Raw genomic sequence first — 19351 nt, forward strand, 5'->3', positions numbered from 1 at the left:
CACCAGCAATAAAATGACAATAAGAAATAATAGCTAATGCCAACCACATGTGGGGTGTGTATAATTTTAAAAGGTCAGAAAAATATAAATAAATGGTCGTCTTGAACATGTGGCAAAAATGTTGAAAGACAGTGTAGAAAGAAGATTGGATTAACAGACAAAATATCCACATTCTAGTCCTGAATCCTCTATTTACTAGCTAACACTCTTAAGGTTGCTATAAACTTTTTTCAGCCTCAGTTACTTGAAATGTCACTGATCTTGGAGTCAGGTCTGAGTTTGCGTTCTATGTCTGTAGCTTAATATGTGTGATTTATAGTCACCTACTCACATGCATCTGGTCCCATCACTTCATGGGAAATAGATGGGGAAACAGTGGAAACAGTGTCAGACTTTATTTTTTGGGGCTCCTAAATCACTGTGGATGGTGATTGCAGCCATGAAATTAAAAGACGCTTCCTCCTTGGAAGGAAAGTTATGACCAACCTAGATAGCATATTCAAAAGCAGAGACATTAGTTTGCCAACAAAGGTCCGTCTAGTCAAGGCTATGGTTTTTCCAGTAGTCATGTATGGATATGAGAGTTGGACTGTGAAGAAAGCTGAGTGCCGAAGAATTGATGCTTTTGAACTGTGGTGTTGGAGAAGACTCTTGCGAGTCCCTTGGACTGCAAGGAGATCCAACCAGTCCATTCTAAAGGAGATCAGCCCTGGGATTTCTTTGGAGGGAATGATGCTAAAGCTGAAACTCCAGTACTTTGGCCACCTCATGCGACGAGTTGACTCATTGGAAAAGACTCTGATGCTGGGAGAGATTGCGGGCAGGAGGAGAAGGGGACGACAGAGGGTGAGATGGCTGGATGGCATCACTGACTCGATGGACGTGAGTCTGAGTGAACTCCAGTAGTTGGTGATGGACAGGGAGGCCTGGCGTGCTGCGATTCATGGGGTCACAAAGAGTCGGACACGACTGAGCGACTGAACTGAACTGAACTGACTCACATGCACCCAGGTGGCTCAGTGGGTAAAGAATCTGCCTGCAATGAAGGAGGTTCAGAAGACTCAGTTTCAGTCCCTGGATTGGGAAGATCCCCTGGAGAAGGAAATGCAACCCACTCCAGTATTCTTGCCTGAATAATCCCATGGACAGAGGAACCTGGTGGGCTACAGTCCAAAGGGTCAAAAGAGTCAGACACAATTGAGCGACTAAGCACTCAAATGCAAAGTCTCAATATCCTCATTTTTAAAATGGAGTTGATAATAGAAATGCAGAGGTACCTGAAATAGTTAAAAGAACTACATGAGATAATTATGCAAAACTGCCAAGATTTAGACAAATCATATTGTTAAATCACAACCCCATCAGAAAGAATATATGTCAGTGGATATGGTTACTGGGTTTGAGTAAAAGATATATAGCAAGGATATACAACCTAACCAAATTATTTTCTAGCTTTCTTGCCTGGAGAATCCATGGACAGAGGAACCTGATGGGTCATAGTCCTTAGGGTCTCAAACAGTTGGACACGACTGGAGCGACTTAGCATGCATGCAGGCAAGGATACAACCCAAGCAAATTATTTTCTTTGGCTCTTTGAAAAAGGTAATTTGTGGTCCACTATAATTACTGGAAAATCCCATGGATGGAGGAGCCTGGTAGGCTGCAGTCCATGGGGTCGCTAAGAGTAGGACACGACTGAGTGACTTCATTTTCACTTTTCACTTTCATGCACTGGAGAAGGACATGGCAACCCACTCCAGCGTTCTTGCCTGGAGGATCCCAGCGATGGGGGAGCCTGGTGAGCTGCCGTCTATGGGGTTGCACAGAGTCGGACATGACTGAAGCAACTTAGCAGCAGCAGCATAATTACCCTGGAAAACCATTATCACTTCTTTAATAACTAGAAGTCTCATCTCCATTTTAATCATTTTATCAAGTTCCCAGGAATAATGAAACTAGGAAACAGAACTACTCCACCTTACCCCTTAGTGTCCAGCAGTGAGAAAATTCTCTTCCAGTTGTTGTGCAATTTAGTGGGGCTCCATGGAATATTAAGATTTAAACCAACTCAGAATTTGAATTTTTTAAATAAAAAATCGACTATAAAAGGTAAGTATGTTAAACAACCTGGTTTTAGACTGTAATATCAATAATTAAGGGTTTATTAATGATTCATAAGTCTCCTTTCGAGAGAAATGTAGGTTTGTGAAAAGGCCTTTTAGTTTAAAGGAACAGAGTTTCATGGCAAATCCAATATCTAATATCATGAATTAAAGACAGTTTTATGTTTCCTATGGAACTTTGGGTTTTTGCAGTTAGAAGATTCTGGATCATGTGTTGGTAGTTTTATTCTTTTCAATATTCCAAATACATATATTCAAGTCCTTTGGGTCTTAAACTAACTTATTTTTTTAAATTTAGTATTGCACACACATTTTTAGTTAAGCAATAAACATCTGTCATCTGCCATTTATTAATATTAATTATAAATGGTCAGTGGCTCATGGGATCCAAGTACAGCAGCTGAGATTTTTCTACATCTGACCTCCTTAGAGTTTATATAAAAAGTGTTCAGAGTAGTTCTCCTAAGCTCCTAGCCAATTTAAAGCTGGTTTGTAACCTAGTGTTTTCAATTCTGCATCTAGCAATTAAAAAAAGGAGAAATAAATAACAAAAAACCTGAAAAAAAGCATTGTGCTTGGGGATTAGATGGAACAAATAACAACAATATGTCCTGGGACATATAAAAAGGGACAAATAACTGGTCATAGCAAACACCCTCTTCCAACAACACAAGAGAAGACTCTACACATGGAAATCACCAGATGGTCAATACCAGAATCAGACTGATTATATTCTTTGCCGTCGAAGATGGAGAAGCTCTATACAGTCAGCAAAAACAAGACCAGGAGCTGACTGCGGCTCAGATCATGAACTCCTTATTGCCAAATTCAGACTTGAAGAAAGTAGGGAAAACAACTAGACCATTCAGGTGTGACCTAAATCAAATCCCTTCTGATTATTCAGGGGAACTGGCAAATAGATTCAAAGGATTAGATCTGATAGAGTGCCTGAAGAACTATGGACAGAGGTTTGTGACATTGTACAGGAGGCAGGGGTAATGACCATCCCCGAGAAAAAGAAATGCAAAAAGGCAAAACGGTGGTCTGAGGAGGGCTTATAAATAGCTGTGAAAAGAAGAGAAGTGAAAAGCAAAGGAGAAAAGGAAAGATATACCCATCTGAATGCAGAGTTCCAAAGAATAGCTAGGAGATAAGAAAGCCTTCCTCAGTGATCAGTGTAAAGAAATAGAGGAAAACAACAGAATGGGAAAGACTAGAGATTTCTTCAAGAAAATTAGAGATAGCAAGGGGACATTTCATGCAAAGATGGGCTTGATAAAGGACAGAAATGGTATGGACCTAACAGAAGCAGAAGATAGTCTTCATGACCCAGATAACCACGATGGTGTGATCCCTCACCTAGAGCCAGACATCCTGAAATGTGAAGTCAAGTGGGCCTTAGGAAGCATCATTACGAACAAAGTTAGTGAAGGTGATAGAATTCCAGTTGAGCTATTTCAAATCCTGAAAGATGATGCTGTGAAAGTGCTGCACTCAATATGCCAGGAAATCTGGAAAACTCAGCAGTGGCCACAGGACTGGAAAAGGGCAGTTTTCATTTCAATCCCAAAGAAAGGCAATGCCAAAGAGTGTTCAAACTGCCGCAAAATTGCACTCATCTCACATGCTAGCAAAGTAATGCTCAAAATTCTCCAAGCCAAACTTCAGCAGTACATGAACTGTGAACTTCCAGATGTTCAAGCTGGATTTAGAAAAAGCAGAGGAACCAGAGATCAAATTGCCAACATCTGCTGGATCTCCTTTGGCTTTACTGACTATGCAAAAGCCTTTGACTGTGTGGATCACAATAAAACTGGACAATTCTTCAAGAGATGGGAATACCAGACCAGCTGACCTGCCTCCTGAGAAATCTGTATGCATGTCAAGAAGCAACAGTTAGAACTGTACATGGAACAACAGACTGGTTCCAAATCGGGAAAGGAGTACATCAAGGCTGCATATTGTCACTCTCTTATTTATCTTACATGCAGAGTACATCATGGGAAATGCCAGGCTGGATGAAGGACAAGCTGGAATCAAGATTGCCGGGAGAAATATCAATAACCTCAGATATGCAGATGACACCACCCTTATGGTAGAAAGGGAAGAAGAACTAAAGAGCTTCTTGATGAAAGTGAAAGAGGAGAGTGAAAAAGTTGTTTTAAAACTCTACATTCAGAAAACTAAGATCATGGCATCTGGTCCCATCACTTCATGGCAAATAGGTAGGGAAACAATGGAAACAGTGAGAGACTTTATCTTTTTGGGCTCCAAAATCACTGCAGATGGTGGCCGCAGCCATGAAATTAAAAGACACTTGCTCCTTAGAAGAAAAGCTATGACCAACCTAGACAGCCTATTAAAAACCAGAAACGTTACTTTGTCAACAAAGGTCTGTCTAGTCAAAGCTATGATTTTTCCAGTAGTCATGTATGGATCTGGACTATGAAGAAAGCTGAGCGCTGAAGAATTGATGCTTTTAAACTGTGGTATTAGAGAAGACTCTTAAGAGTCCCTTGACTGCAAGGAGATCCAACCAGTCCATCTTAAAGGAAATCAGTCCTGAATATTCATTGGAAGGACTGAGGCTGAAGCTGAAGCTCCAATACTTTGGCCACCTGATGGGAAGAACTGATTCATTTGAAAAGACCCTAATGCTGGGAAAGATTAAAGGTGGGAGGAGAAGGGGGTGACAGAGGATGAGATGGTTGGATGGCATCACTGACTTGATGGACATGTGTTTGAGTAAGCTCCAAGAGTTGATGATGGACAGGGAGGCCTGATGTGCTGCAGTCCATGGGGTCGCAAATAGTCGGACACGACGGAGCGACTGCACTGATCACCTCTTTAACCTCTGGTAGAAAATGAGTGCATCAGTTCATTAACACTATAGAGATTTTTGTTGTAGTACTAAGAGCAAAAAAGAGGAAAACATTTTGCTATCTATGTGTACTATTATGGTATATTGGTAGTATGCCATTCTGGTATCTATACATGCCATATCATGTATACACTTACTGACATTAAAAATAATCCTTTTGTGAAAATTAACCAAAGACAATAAAGAAACAGCAAATCCAGAGCTGAACTGAGATGTTTTGGTTGTCAAACTAGTTCAGCAGTGTTTTACTTAAGTAGGTTGACACTGTGTGTATTAAACTACTCTGACAACTGTGAGCACAAGAAGAAATGATGATTCTATGAACAGATAATCCTTTGAAAATGGAGGAAACCTGCATGAATGGAAGGAAAGGGTGATGAGGCAGGACACAAAGCAAGAGGAGGGACACTAAGGGTGTGAAAGAGGGGAGGAAGCCAATGGTCCTAGGGAGAGGAATTAAACAGAAAAACTCCTTTTTCCTACACATTTCAAAGAAAAATTAGAAAAACTGGACAAGTGTGCATCCACCACCAGTTTGTCCAAGAAATACTTTAGTCACCTGCATCTTAACTATTGAAACAAACCAATCTGAAACGAAACAAAATTCCTTTATGAGCTTAGTGTTGGTTGGAAACCAGAGGAGCATAATATCAGACATTAACAGTTTTGTACTTATTACTTTGAAGAATATTTCACTATTTCATATGCCTACAATCCATTAAAAAATTTAGCTATCTAATTAGCATTCTTCTATAAATTAGGATAATTGTTTTTGCTCACAGGTTATAATTAATTAGATATGTATACATTTCTATGACTCATTTTCAGATTTATCAACTACTCATATTTTCCAAGTGTGAATTCAGTATACTGATATTTCCTTGCCTAAAATGTGATATTATTTAAAAGAAAAAAATCAGTGAGGTATTTCCTGGTGGTCCAGTCGTTAAGTATCTGCCTGCCAAGGCAGGGGACACGGGTTCAATCCCTGGTCTGGGAAGATTCCACTTGTTGCTGGGCAGCTAAGTCTGTGCACCACCATTACTGAGCCTGAACTTCAGAGCCCATGAACTGCAGCTACTGAAGCCTGTGCACAGAGAGCCTGTGTGCTTTAACGAGAGAAGCCCCTGCAGTGAGAAGCCCGCGCATCACAACTAGAGAGTAACCCCTAGTCTCTGCAACTGGAGAAAGCCCGCCTGTAGCAATGAAGACCCAGGGTAGCCAAAAAGAAATTAAAAAATAATTAATTCTTAAAAATCAATGAGAAATGAGTGCCACCATGTTTCCAGCCATTAGTTTTCACATAAGACAAGAGTAAAAGGGATATCTCATTTTCAAACGTACATTTTGCATTGAGATAGAAAACATAATTGGACTCTGTTCACAAACCATTTCCTAAATTTGATCTCTTGCAAAAATTACAAAAGTTGGCTTTTCCAGCAGAAACAACAAATAAACAAAACAAGCTTTTACCAAACATATTTTTCAATTATGGCAGCTTGGGCTCACAAAGGATAGAGTTGTGACCGGGTGGTGTATACACAGTATAAACACAAGAGTTCAGTAATTAAGTTTGAGTTAATCTTAAAGTTCCAGTGGCCTGGTGCATAATCAAGCAAAAGGTCATTACCCATACTGGTACATTTCACACAGAACACTCAGCTGCTAGAAATGGAAATGGACATGTCTTTACTTTAGCCTGCACAAATCAATTCCAGAAACCATTCATATGAATAGTGGAGTCTTTTTCTATTCATTTGAGAGCCCATTTATTCACAAAGAAAGGTTTATAGCAAACCAGAAAAATCAGAAAAAAAATCAATTAAAATATTAGCATTATGCTGGGCACGCTTGTCTAGTCTAAAACAGATGAAGCAAAGCTTTGGTTACACTTTTTTACTTAAATTTTTTTTTTCCATAAATAATATTGGATAGGGATTACCCTATAGAAGAGTACAAGCTTTTTAATTTTGGGCTTCCCTGGTTGCTCAGATGGTTAAGAATCTGCTTGCAGTGTAAGAGATCTGGGTTCGAGCCTTGGGTCAGAAAGATCCCTTGGAGAAGGGAATGGCTACTGACTCCAGTATTCTTGCCTGGAGAATTCCATGGGCCGAGGAGCCTGGAGGGCTAGAGTCCATTGGGTTGCAAAGAGTCAGACACAGCTGCGTGACTAATATTTTTTTTTCTACACTATAGGAGAGTAAAAAGCTTCTTAATTTTGAGCTTTTTTTTGGGAAGAGTATCATGTGCATCTGTTGTTTCTTCAGCCTAGCACTCTTATTTCTACATAGAACTGCCACTCAACATGGCCCATGTGTCCCTTGGCTTCAGCAGTGGGCATGTGACTGAGGCGGACCAATCACAGCACTCCATTTCCTCTGCTACAGTGAGGGGCTCAAGGGGAGACACATGAGTCAAGCAGGGTCAGTTTGCATCTTCCATGTGATTGGATGAATGGACGCTGAAAGAGAGCTTACTGTCCTTTTGGACTGAGAGCAACCTGGATGTAGACTTAGGGCTTCCCCAGCCAAGCTTTCCCTGTGAGTAGAGACAGACTCCCTGTAGCAGGGGAGACCAATGCCAATAAACAAACACAAACAGAGGCAGGATGAATTGCAATGGCAAGAAGGAGGAAAGAAGATGTATCCAATGATATTGTTTGAGCACTTAGAGCAAGCTGTGTTTCCAGCCAATAGGTTCCTTTTTGCTTAAGTTAATTTGAAATCTGTCATTTTAAAATATCCTAGTGAGTACACAAGAGGGTAACAGTGAGCTTGGTGAAAAAGGACTATCAATGAAGGATAAATACTCTGACATAAACTGTTTTACTCTTAATAATGACAACATTTGCAAATAATTTTTTAAAGAAACTTAAAAACAGTAAGAAAAGTGATAGAAAACATTTCCGATTTAGGACATGAAGAATGAGGTGCTGTAAGCAAGAGGAAAAACGAATCAAATAGAAAATAAAATGGAAAGTGAAGTACATGTGAAGGAGAGCAGAAACTTAGAAGAATAATGGGTTTTGAAGAATTTATACTCATTTTGCACATGTTACTGATAACAGCCCACTGGTGCCAGCCACTGCACTAGAATTTTATGCTTGGGTTTGTCCATTAGTACAAAAGTACACCATAATCTATTTGGAGTCTGCTTTGACAGCGATGTACGAGAATGAAACCATTCAAGTGATCTTTCATGATGCTAAAAATGATAGGGTTTTAATGTAAACAAGTTTGAGAATGTTTCTGTTTCAGTGAGGTCAGGGAATTTCATTGTAATATAGTTGTATTGGCTTGGTGTTGTAACCTTGGTTGTATTGGCCTCTTGGGAGGCGGGTGGATGGAGGTAACTAGTCTTTTCTGTCAGGCTGTTAACAATCTACAAACTTAGTCTGTAACGCTTATATGAAGTTACTGGAGTAGATAAAAAAAGAGAACAAGATAATAGTCTATGGAAATAATAATTCTTTTGTGCCTTCAAATGTGAGGTAATTTCTTCGCCAAAGAGGTTTCAGCAACACCAGCAGTTTCAAGGAGTGACTGTTTGGGAGGTGGGAAGGAGGACAGGAGCATGAAAGGAGGAAGTGTCTTTTTTGCTGGAGAAATGTTTACTTTGTAATTAGCAAAGGACAAAAAGGCCCTTTTGGAAACTATACTTGGGGGTCCAGAATTTAAATTTATGCTGATGCTCTCTGAGGTTCTCTCTAGGGAACCCTCCTCATTGGCAGGGATCTCAGCTGGCTGGAACAGGCTGCACACGAAGCCAAGGTCTCGGGGTCATTTCTCCAAAGGGCCCGTTAACTCAGCTCTGTTCCACAACTACAAGCTGTACCTTTAACCCTACTCAGTCATCTCACAAACATACATTAGCACATCGACACGGTGGTCACAGAGAAAAAGACTTGCCTGTAGACCAAAAAGAAAAGCAGGCAGAGATAGTTCGTTTTTGCCAGCATAAACAAATGTTTTTGTAAATGCAAACTAATGAAACTGCAGCTACTGACAGAACAAATCACTATGAAAACTGTCCACACAAGTGGATGCTACAAGCGAGCTGATCACTGATGGTCTTTGCTCTGTGGCCCAATATAAACCATGGTGGGCTTCCCCAGTGGTTCAGTGGTAAAGAACCCCCTACCTTCCTGTGGAGGAAACGTTAAGAGACATGGGTTCGATCCCTGGGTGGGAAGATCCCCTGGAGGAGGAAATGGCAACCGACTCCAGTATTCTTGCCTGGAGAATCCCATGGGCAGAGAAGCCTGGCAGGCTACAGTCCACGGGGTTGCAAAGAGTAGGACATGACTGAAGCGATTTAGCACACAACGCATAAACACACTTAATAGAATAAGAGATTCATGATAGCCGGGACTTCTGTCTTTCCTGTCCACTGCTATTGGGTTGGCCAAAACATGCTTTCAGGTTTTTCTATAAGAGTGTGTGGAAAAACCTGAATGAACTTTTTGGCCAACTCCAAAAATGCTTAAAGTGCCTAGCATAAAGCTGGTGCTTTAATAGATATGTGTTGAGTGTATGAGGGTTTCTTGACTGGCCTTTTTAAAAATCATTATTAATATTCCTATTCTTCCCTTTACAAACTGGAAAGTACAATAGAAATAATCTCCTATATACTATCCCCTGTATCAACTGTTGAGTGTGTTTTTACAAAGGAAGAGACATTACCTTAGACAGGAAGAGAATGCTGAGTAAAAGAGCAGTCACACTCATCTAACTACGAACAAGAGAACGACCCCTGGGGCAGATGGACAAAAACGGTTACAGTTCTCTACCCATCCCTGTATATGCATACCAAATCACAAAGTAACGCTGGGGACTTCTCCCTGCAAGAGGGGATATCTATTTCTTTAACTCTTAAATCAGGATTGGCCTTGTAACTTGCATAGACTAACAAAACACGGTGGAAATAAAATTGTGCCAATTCTCAGCACATACTCAACAGGACTGCTTCTCTTCCTCTTAGAACATTATAGAATTCTTGGCCACCCTGAGGATGATAGAAATAGCAGTTTCCTCTGTGCTCAACCAGTCTACCACATTAGGGAACCAGCCAGAATTGCACAGTGGATCCCAGCCCACACTGCCCATCCACATTTATTGTTTTAAGCCTATATGTTTGGGAGTTATTTCTTATGCAGCAAAAATGAACTGAAACAGTTTCATCCCAACACACAGGATGTAAACAATGGCAAGATCATTGCCTTGTTGGGGCTGAAGAATGCTTTGTATACTATAACTACTACTTGATTCAACATCCTGACCAATGTGCACTATGTTACATATACCAATGGGTTGAAAGCATTAGATATTTATAAAAATCACAGAAAAGAAATCTCAGAAAATATAGGCATTTGCAAAAATAATTTGTTATAAAGAGTTAGTATAAAAACCATTTTAGAATAGAGATGCTGCAGTGTATGTTCCAACACACTGGTGAAGCCTAAAAATGATTCTTCTACCAGCAGAGACTGCACAGATAATAGTGATACTTAAGTATTTCACACTGTGAATCATGTCCATTGTGACTTTTGACCACTATGAATAGCCCTCAAATCTTGCAGAACCTACAAAAATGGAATGGTACAAACTTGGTATTAATTTTAATGAGATAATAACTTGGCTAAATTATAAAAAATAGTACAGTACCTGGGATTGCAAAACATGAAATGAAAGGCATCTTACCTTCTGCAGAACTTTTGCGTTAACAGAAGTTTAAGAATATACAGTGGAATTGTATTCAACTTTTTCATTAACAGAGTTTAAGAATATACAATGGAATTGTGTTCAAAGCAAGAAACCTAATAACTGTCATTTCGCTTTTTTTCAAAATCCGTCTAGGTGCTGGATGTGACCCTTCAGTTCCATTATCACAGAGGGGAGTGAACTGTACATATATAAAGGAGCTTGGCATGGTCTTCACCCCACAAACCTGGGCAACAGATAATGCCCGCAAAGATCCTGCCATTGTAATGTCAACGTCAGAGGAATCAATGACAGAAACTGGGGCCTATCACAGAGGCAATAACACTCTTTTAACCATATGGATAATAAATTTGGACACATGGCTGTGGAATTGGCAAGTTGATTTGATGCTTCAAAGATTAGGTTGGAATTGGCAGGAAAGAAACAAAGAGGCATAAAAGTTGTGTAATATAGTGAAGGAAAAAATACATAATCAAATAAATCAGTGCATAGGCCATGAGTGAACATGACTGAAATGGACTGGAAGATGAGCCATGTTTTTATGGGGTCTTTAGAGATCAGAAACAGCAGCACACCTGTATTAATACTAAAAGCCCCAAATTTGTATTTGGTGATAACATATACAAACTGTAGTCTTTTGGTCAGTAACAATGGTACTCTAAGTCTAATTTGAGTATTTATAGAAAAAACTTTCAAGTATTAGGTTGAACTCTAGTGGAAGTGAAAGTCACACAGTCATGTCCGACTCTTTGCGATCCCATGGACTGCCTGGCTCCTCTGTCCATGGAATTCTCCAGGCAAGAGTACTGGAGTGGGTTGCCGTTTCCTTCTCCAGGGGATTTTCCCAACCGGGAATTGAACCCAGGTCTCCTGCATTGCAGGCAGATTCTTTACCAACTGAGCCACTAGGGAAGCCCATGAAATTGTTAATATTTGACTACTGACAAGCAAAGTAAGAGCTAGTCCCTGGTGGCTTAGATGATAAAGAATGCAGGAGACCTGGGTTTGATCCCTGGGTCTGGAAGAGCCCCTGGAAAAGGGAAAGGCAACCCACTCCAGTATTCTTGCCTGGAGAAGCCCATGGACAGAGAAGCCCGGCAGGCTATAGTCCATGGGGTTGCAAAGAGTCGGACATGACTAACATACACACATTTATGTGAAAGAAAATGGCAGTTTCATATGGTTTAACCGACTAGACAGGAAAGTATTAAAAAACAGAGATGACTATAGTCACGTAATTAGTCTTGGTGAAGAGAGAGCTATGGGGCTTTACTGGTGGTCCAGTGGTTGGGAATCCTTCTGCCGGTGCAGAGGACACGAGTTTGATCCCTGGGTTGGGAGGATACCATATGCTGTGGGGCACCTGAGCTCGCATACCACAGCGACTGAGCTGGAGCTCCAGAGCCCACGTGCTGCAACCACTGAAGCCTGTGCACCCAGGGCCTGCTCTCCACAAGAAGGGAAGCTGCCGCAACAGGAAGCCAGTGCGCTGCAGCTAGACGGTAGCCCCTGCTCGCTGCAACTGGAGAAAGCCGTGTGTAGCAACAAAGACCCAGTGCAGCCAAAAAAAAAAAAAAAAAAAAAAAGAGCTAAACAGTTACCAAACAAATGACAGGCCTCTCCACTGGGGACATTAAATGAAAAGCTGGGTTTAGCCTTTAAGAGAAAGGCCACACATTTATATTAAGGGCCATATCTCAGAGTGAAAGGCATTATATATTTGCAATAGATTACTTTTCTTAGAGACTTTAAACATAGCTAAATATTTTTGTATGGTACTGGAATATTTTAAATTCAAAGTGAAAGTTACTCAGTTGTGTTGGACTCTTTGGACTTGTAGCTCACCAGGCTCCTCTGTCCATGGAATTCTCCAGGCAAGAATACTGGAGTGAGTTGCCATTTCCGTTTCCAGAGGGTCTTCAAAATCCAGGGATTGAACCTGGCTCTTCTGCATTGCAGGCAGATTCTTTATTGTCTGAGCCACCAGGGAAATTGGGTGGCAAAAACTTCCCCTCTGTTCCACCAAATTGTTCTTGTTACCAAAGGTTTGCACCATGCACAGGTTTCCATTGGTGGCAATGAAATCTTGCCTTGGTTGAATGAAAACTTACATTTGTTCTTCACACAATCTCAAAAAACCATTTAGGTAAGGGGCTGACTAGACCCTAAAGAAGGATCACAAAGAGAAACTGTTGAGTTTACACCAGGGTTTCTCCTCTTTGGCACAGTTCAGTTCAGTTCAGTTCAGTTGCTCAGTTGTGTTCAACTCTTTGTGACCCTATGAACCGCAGCACACCAGGCCTCCCTGTCCATCATCAACTCCCGGAGTCCACCCAAACCCATGTCTGTTGAGTCAGTGATGCCATCCAACCATCTCATCCTCTGTCGTCCCCTTCTCCTCCTGCCCTCAATCTTTCCCAGCGTTAGGGTCTTTTCAAATGAGTCAGCTCTTCACATCAGATGGCCAAAGTATTGGAGTTTCAGCTTCAACATCAGTCCTTCCAATGAATACCCAGGACTGAACTTTTGATGTGGGGGGCTGTCTTGTGCATTGTAAGATATTTAGCAGCCTTGCCCCATTAGATGCCTGTAACATCCTCCTCCTCTAACTGTGACAAGAAGATGTATACACTAGGGAGCAGACTCACAACTGGCTGTAAACCAGTCTTTAATGCCATCCTTATCTCAGCTCTCTATTTTGTGGAATTTTCTCTGACATGTCAAAGGGCCAGTGTACTGACTGTGTGCAGGGAAAGAGCAGAGGGCACCCACCCTCCAATGCTTAAACAGGATGAGTGTCTGCAGGCCAGCTGGTCTTCCTCCATGAGGTGAAGGTGGTGAGAGGACATCACCGAAATTCTCTAAGCCAGTTGGCATCCTACAATTTTGAGCTAATGAAGCCTTCTATTTGGATTTTGAGAACGGATCCAAAAATTTTGGCTTAATGTCTTGTTTTGAATTTGAATGAATTTTTAATATGAATCCTTCCTGTAGAAAACTCAACTCTTCATCACTGGAGTGGTTGTTACAAATATTTTAAAAAGTAAACCAGAGGACAGAGGCGCAAGCCTGGGAACAAAGTAGATTCACTTTTTATTTGCTTTCTTTTTTAAAAACTAAATATGCTGTAATTTTAAATATAGTGCTCATGATAAATATAATGCATGTGTATAATATTGGTATTTAAAAACATGATTAATAACAATTTGTAAGTTAACTTACAAAACTTTTCTTCTATGTAAAACCTAGTAGAATTTTACAACTGGGCTTAATTTTGGGAAGGCACGTAAGGTGACCTACAGTACGTTCAAATAATGCAATAATTCCCATGCTTGTTTCTTCCCTGGAAATGTCTGGATATTTTCATTTATTTATATCTTAATGGATTCCTTTTCTCCTTCTCTGCCAAGAAGGATGCTATTTCTTTCTTTACACCAAGAAAGTAGACCCTGTCCCCATTTTTTCCATGACTCTGTTCTCTCTCCTTTCTATCCCAAGATCGTGTACTACATGTAATTAATTAGGATCTTGTTCACGCAATTCACCAAAGGACAAAATTTCTTTCATTCTTTGTAAATTTGTTCAAAACCCAGTATCTATCAGAAATTCTCTTCAGTTAATTAAAGGAATCTACATATGATTGGGAAACATTTTGGTGATCTTCCCTTCTTTGCATCTACCTTCCACTGCAAACAAACAAAAAAATCACTCTTTTGCATCAAATGCAAACATATATATACTTCCCTGCTCTGTTTCACTTCCCCTTATCTACGATGGTTACACCCTATATATCAAAAGAGTTAATAAGTATAATTTGGAAACCATTAAAAGTGCATTTTTTCCTTGCTTATTTCTATTTCAAATATATTGTTTTAAGGCATATGTGATACTAGTATATGTTATGTTAGCCTTCATAATCTCTTAAAACACGTTACTTATCTGTGACACTTCAGATATATATAATTTAATTGAGCTATACTCAACTAGAAACTACTGCAATAGTAATAACATCTTATAAAAAATTATAATTGATGGAGAAGTTAAGAGTGATTAAAATGCTGCATGTCAGGTAAAAGGAAATAATCCTAAATGTGCAAGCAAGTAGTATATCAGACAAAAGTTTAAATTTGGGGCTACAGAAAAGACATTTATCGTCTCGGATTAACTTATGATAATTATTCTAAGCATGAGAAGAATATCAGTAAGAAAAATGTGTATATGTGTAAGATTTTGCAACCAACTTTTCATATATATATGTGAAAATTTCATGTGTATAAATATCCATCTTACAACCTGAGTAATCCATTCTGTTACTAAAATCTAGTTTTTCTTATTCAGCTTCTTCTTTGTGTACATTTTGAAAAGTCATTTCTGGATCTTATCATTCTTCCCTGGAGACCTTGCCTTTGGCAATTACAACACAGCAGGAAAAATCCTGAACACATGCTCCATACCTTTTCCAAATAAGAATTATCTACCTCTGTCTATTGTTAACCTCTTAGGCAGGGATGATAGATGTAAATTTAAATTCAAGATTTTCAGGCTAAATTTTGTTTTATAAAACTTTATCTTTTAGCTTACTCATTTGGAAATGCTCAGCCATGAACCTAGGAGATGTTATTTTGTAAATCTACAAGCATTTAGGTACAGCTCAAGCAACAACTATTCTACCGGTAGGATAAATCGTATCTTCATCACTTTATTGTGTTTATATTTATCATTTTATTGTATAGCTCTGAGATATACAATATAAATGAGAAGGCTCTGGGCAGTAGTATGATTTTGATGTGATTTTTGCTAGAGTGGCAAGTTCAGAAGTCATAATTACTTTTCTATTTGGTTTCTTCATATTCAAATAGATATTTATTTGACATTTGAGTTATTATTAAGAGAAGTTAAGAAAATCAATAGGTTAGAGAAGTTAAGGAAAGAAAAGTGGTTTCTTTCCTATGTTAAATTTCTAGATAGGCTACTTGAGAAAATACTTTTGACAGACATATAAAAAGATGAGTGAAAATTAAATAAAAATGGAACTGAATCTTGAATTTAATTATGCATGTAATCCACACTTCCTACTTGGTATTCTATTGATTATCAAATTTAGAAAAGAATAAAGAACCTAAAATTTTCTAGTTGTATAAAGTTCTCATTGTAAACATAAAATGTCATTGTATCCTACTTAGAAGGGAAGAAAAAGACCAGAAAGAAACTTTAAGTCAAGCTTATGTTACAGGTTATTATTTTAAACTTCTTATGGCATTTATTTTACTTGCTGCTAGTCTAAAACCTAACATTTTTCAATGTTAATGTTTAAGTCAGTGCTAGCAAAATATATTAGAAGACTATTTTCTCAAATAAAAGAAATAAAATATAATTAGTATCTAATTTATCTATTGGATGAGGTTTTCTTCACTTATATTTTAAAAGCAAAGTACACTAAATACTGATTAGTAATGTAGAATCTTTGTGGAAAGAATAATACGAACAAAGACCACCTGTGAATCATTAAATTTCAAGAAAATTTAGTAAACATAAGTAAATGTACGGCTATGGGAGCTTACCAACAAGTAAGAGTGATGAAATATTTGATTTCCAAATCCAACTTTTAAAATCTAAGATGTTTTAAATTAATTGGTAACAAATGTCAGAAAGACCTTTTTCACTAGCCAACTTTCATTCCTAAAACCTAATTTTAATCAAAACCTCCTATAAATTTACAAAAGTTTGAAATTTCCTTTAAAATGATCCATGTATTCAAGAAGTTTGTCCCAGTAACTATTTGATTACTAATTGCAACGGCAGGCTGTACCCATCCTGGTGATGGGCAGCTTGGTCTTTTGGTACAGTGAGGACACTGCAAAGGACGGGTGACCCAAGTTCTTTCTTGTGTGAGCAAAGTTAAAGTCTCACAGCACTCTCTTCTGTGTTTCCATTGAGTTTTTTCACACACCAAGTCTCCCTTCATATATGATACTACGATTATCTGCTTAAACTTATCTCAAACCTCCACTGGACTCTGAGTGTAACTTCAGAATAGAGATGGTACCCTATTTAGTTGAGAATCCCAAGTGCTTAGCACTATGTGTGGCTATAAAGGAAAAATTCAATAAAATGATGAATGAATGAAATAAGCAAAGGAAGTTCAACTATAGAGTCAGCCAAGCTATAGCTTGGCTACATTAATTTTTTCAATTAGTTAATTGAAAGGATCATTTATAGACTCAGCAGATTACTACCAATAGGTACATAGCATATTTGTAGGCAGTAGTGTGGGGGATAAGCAAGAAAGATGGAAAAATTATATTTTAAAAGTCAACAACTGCAAATCTTCTAGATAGATGTTTAATCACCAGAAAGCATCATATTAAATGATAAATGAGTTTTCTTTGGCTCTAACAAGACTTCAGAACAAGCCCTTACACAGAGTTATTTAATATTGATTTGGTAGGCTCTATAATCTGATATACTGCAGATGGTGACTGCAGCCATGAAATTAATAGACGCTTACTCCTTGGAAGAAAAGTTGTGACCAACCTAGATAGTATATTCAAAAGCAGAGACATTACTTTGCCGACTAAGGTCCGTCTAGTCAAGGCTATGGTTTTTCCAGTAGTCATGTATGGATGTGAGAGTTGGACTGTGAAGAAGGCTGAGTGCCGAAGAATTGATGCTTTTGAACTGTGGTGTTGGAGAAGACTCCTGAGAGTTCCTTGGACTGCAAGGAAATCCAACCAATCCATTCTGAAGGAGATCAACCCTGGGATTTCTTTGGAAGGAATGATGCTAAAGCTGAAACTCCAGTACTTTGGCCACCTCATGAGAAGAGTTGACTCATTGGAAAAGACTCTGATGCTGGGAGGGATTGGGGGCAGGAGCAGAAGGGGATGACAGAGGATGAGATGGCTGGATGGCATCACCGACTCGATGGACGTGAGTCTGAGTGAACTCCAGGAGTTGGTGATGGACAGGGAGGCCTGGCGTGCTGCGATTCATGGGGTTGCAAAGAGTCGGACACGACTGAGCGACTGAACTGAACTTAACTGAATATGAAAAAATCTGGGAATAAATTGTCATTAATGCTTGTATTATGCTAATAAAATATACAACTTTTAAAACATGTTTTGCTATAAAAGCTTAACACCTAATTGCACTACTTTGATGTGTAGGAAATGAAAAAAGGAGCAAGCGGATGGCTGGTGTTTACCAGTCTCATGTGTGTACCAAATGCTGTTAGATTTTGCACTTCTGAGGCTTCCCATGAGTTTGCCACATACTAGGAAAATGCGTGATAGGAAAGATAGTGGCCCCAAAGGAAGATACAGACATTGGTACATTATAAGGCAGCTCCTTCTCCAGGATTCATTTAGCACACTTGTGTGTAAAGTTCTGATATCAAGCTCCATTTTTAAGAATCACCACCTCAAGATTCTGTACTTTACAGCCAACATATTGTTTGGTACACATTTTAGATCATACTAAACGTTTCCTAAGAAATCGTGAAATTTGCATCAAATCCTGCGGATCTAACTGAGCACATGTTGTTAGTATGACTGTACCTCGCTCCCCCTTCGGACATTTCTTCCTTTGCACTGTACACTTCCTCGCCTCACTGGTGGGGGGACACAGGTTACCCTTTGCTGACGGATGCTGTATTATTTCTCGGACCCGTGTTTCAGTTCCTCTTTTGAAGCCGCATGTTTTTCCTTTCTTTGTGCATGGACTCCAAGGGCTCCATTCACTGGCCTCACAGTGCACTGAAACAGAACACCAGAAACAGCCTCAGTTCACTCACACATAGTTTCACAATTGTTAAATAAACAAAAAGGCTTGCCTCCATCAGTGCTTGCCCAAATTCTGAGCAGAAATCCTGCAGAACGAAACTGGGCAAGACGACTTAAGGGAAAAGGGAAAGGCAGGAGCAGAATGTTTCCCCCTTTTTAATCCTCATATTATCAGGTAAACTCACTCTTGCACTGGGTTTACTTTTCACTGTAGATTTTAACTCAGGCATTAATGTAATTACAAGTAACCAGTGCTTTATAATTTCTGGAGCACTGCTACAATTTATTTATTTGTGTATGGCTGTGCTGGGTCTTCGTTGATGCTTGGGGTCTTTCTCTTTTGTCTCGGCAAGCTGGAGCTACTCTAGCTGTGGAGCATGGGCTCTAAGGGCACACAGGCTTCAGGAGTTGTGGCACGAGGACTCAGTAATTGTAGCTCCCGGCTCTAGGATACAGGCTCAATAGTTGTGACACATGGGTTTAGTTGCTCTGTGGTACATGGGATCTTCCTGGATCAGGGATCAAACCTGCGTGTCCTGCATTGGCAGGAAGACTCTTTACCACTGAGCAACCAGGGAAGCCCTGCTACAACTACTGATTGATCCTGACCAGATGATGACTGCAGCCAAGAAATCAAAAGATGCTTGCTCCTTGAAAGAAAAGCCATGATCAACCTAGACAGCATATTAAAAAGCAGAGACATTACTTTGCCAACAAAGGTCTGTCTAGTCAAAGTTATGGTGTTTTTCAGTAGTCACGTATGGATGTGAGAGTTGAACTATAAACAAAGCTGGGCACCAAAGAATTGATGCTTTTGAACTGTGGTGTTGGAGAAAACTCTTGAGA

At 39.5% G+C, this 19351-nt stretch overlaps 1 protein-coding gene across 1 annotated transcript in view; it reads right to left on the reverse strand.

Annotated features, from left to right (window-relative positions):
• The window catches only part of RSPO3 (R-spondin 3), a 94992-nt gene that overhangs the window by 29358 nt on the left and 46283 nt on the right, over window positions 1-19351 (reverse strand). The window contains exon 4 of the mRNA XM_069599023.1: window positions 18281-18478. Within this exon, the coding sequence (XP_069455124.1) occupies window positions 18281-18478 (198 nt within the window). The remainder of the gene's footprint in view (window positions 1-18280; window positions 18479-19351) is intronic.

This window comes from Ovis canadensis, chromosome 8 (assembly GCF_042477335.2).
Source record: "Ovis canadensis isolate MfBH-ARS-UI-01 breed Bighorn chromosome 8, ARS-UI_OviCan_v2, whole genome shotgun sequence".
NCBI lineage: Eukaryota > Metazoa > Chordata > Mammalia > Artiodactyla > Bovidae > Ovis > Ovis canadensis.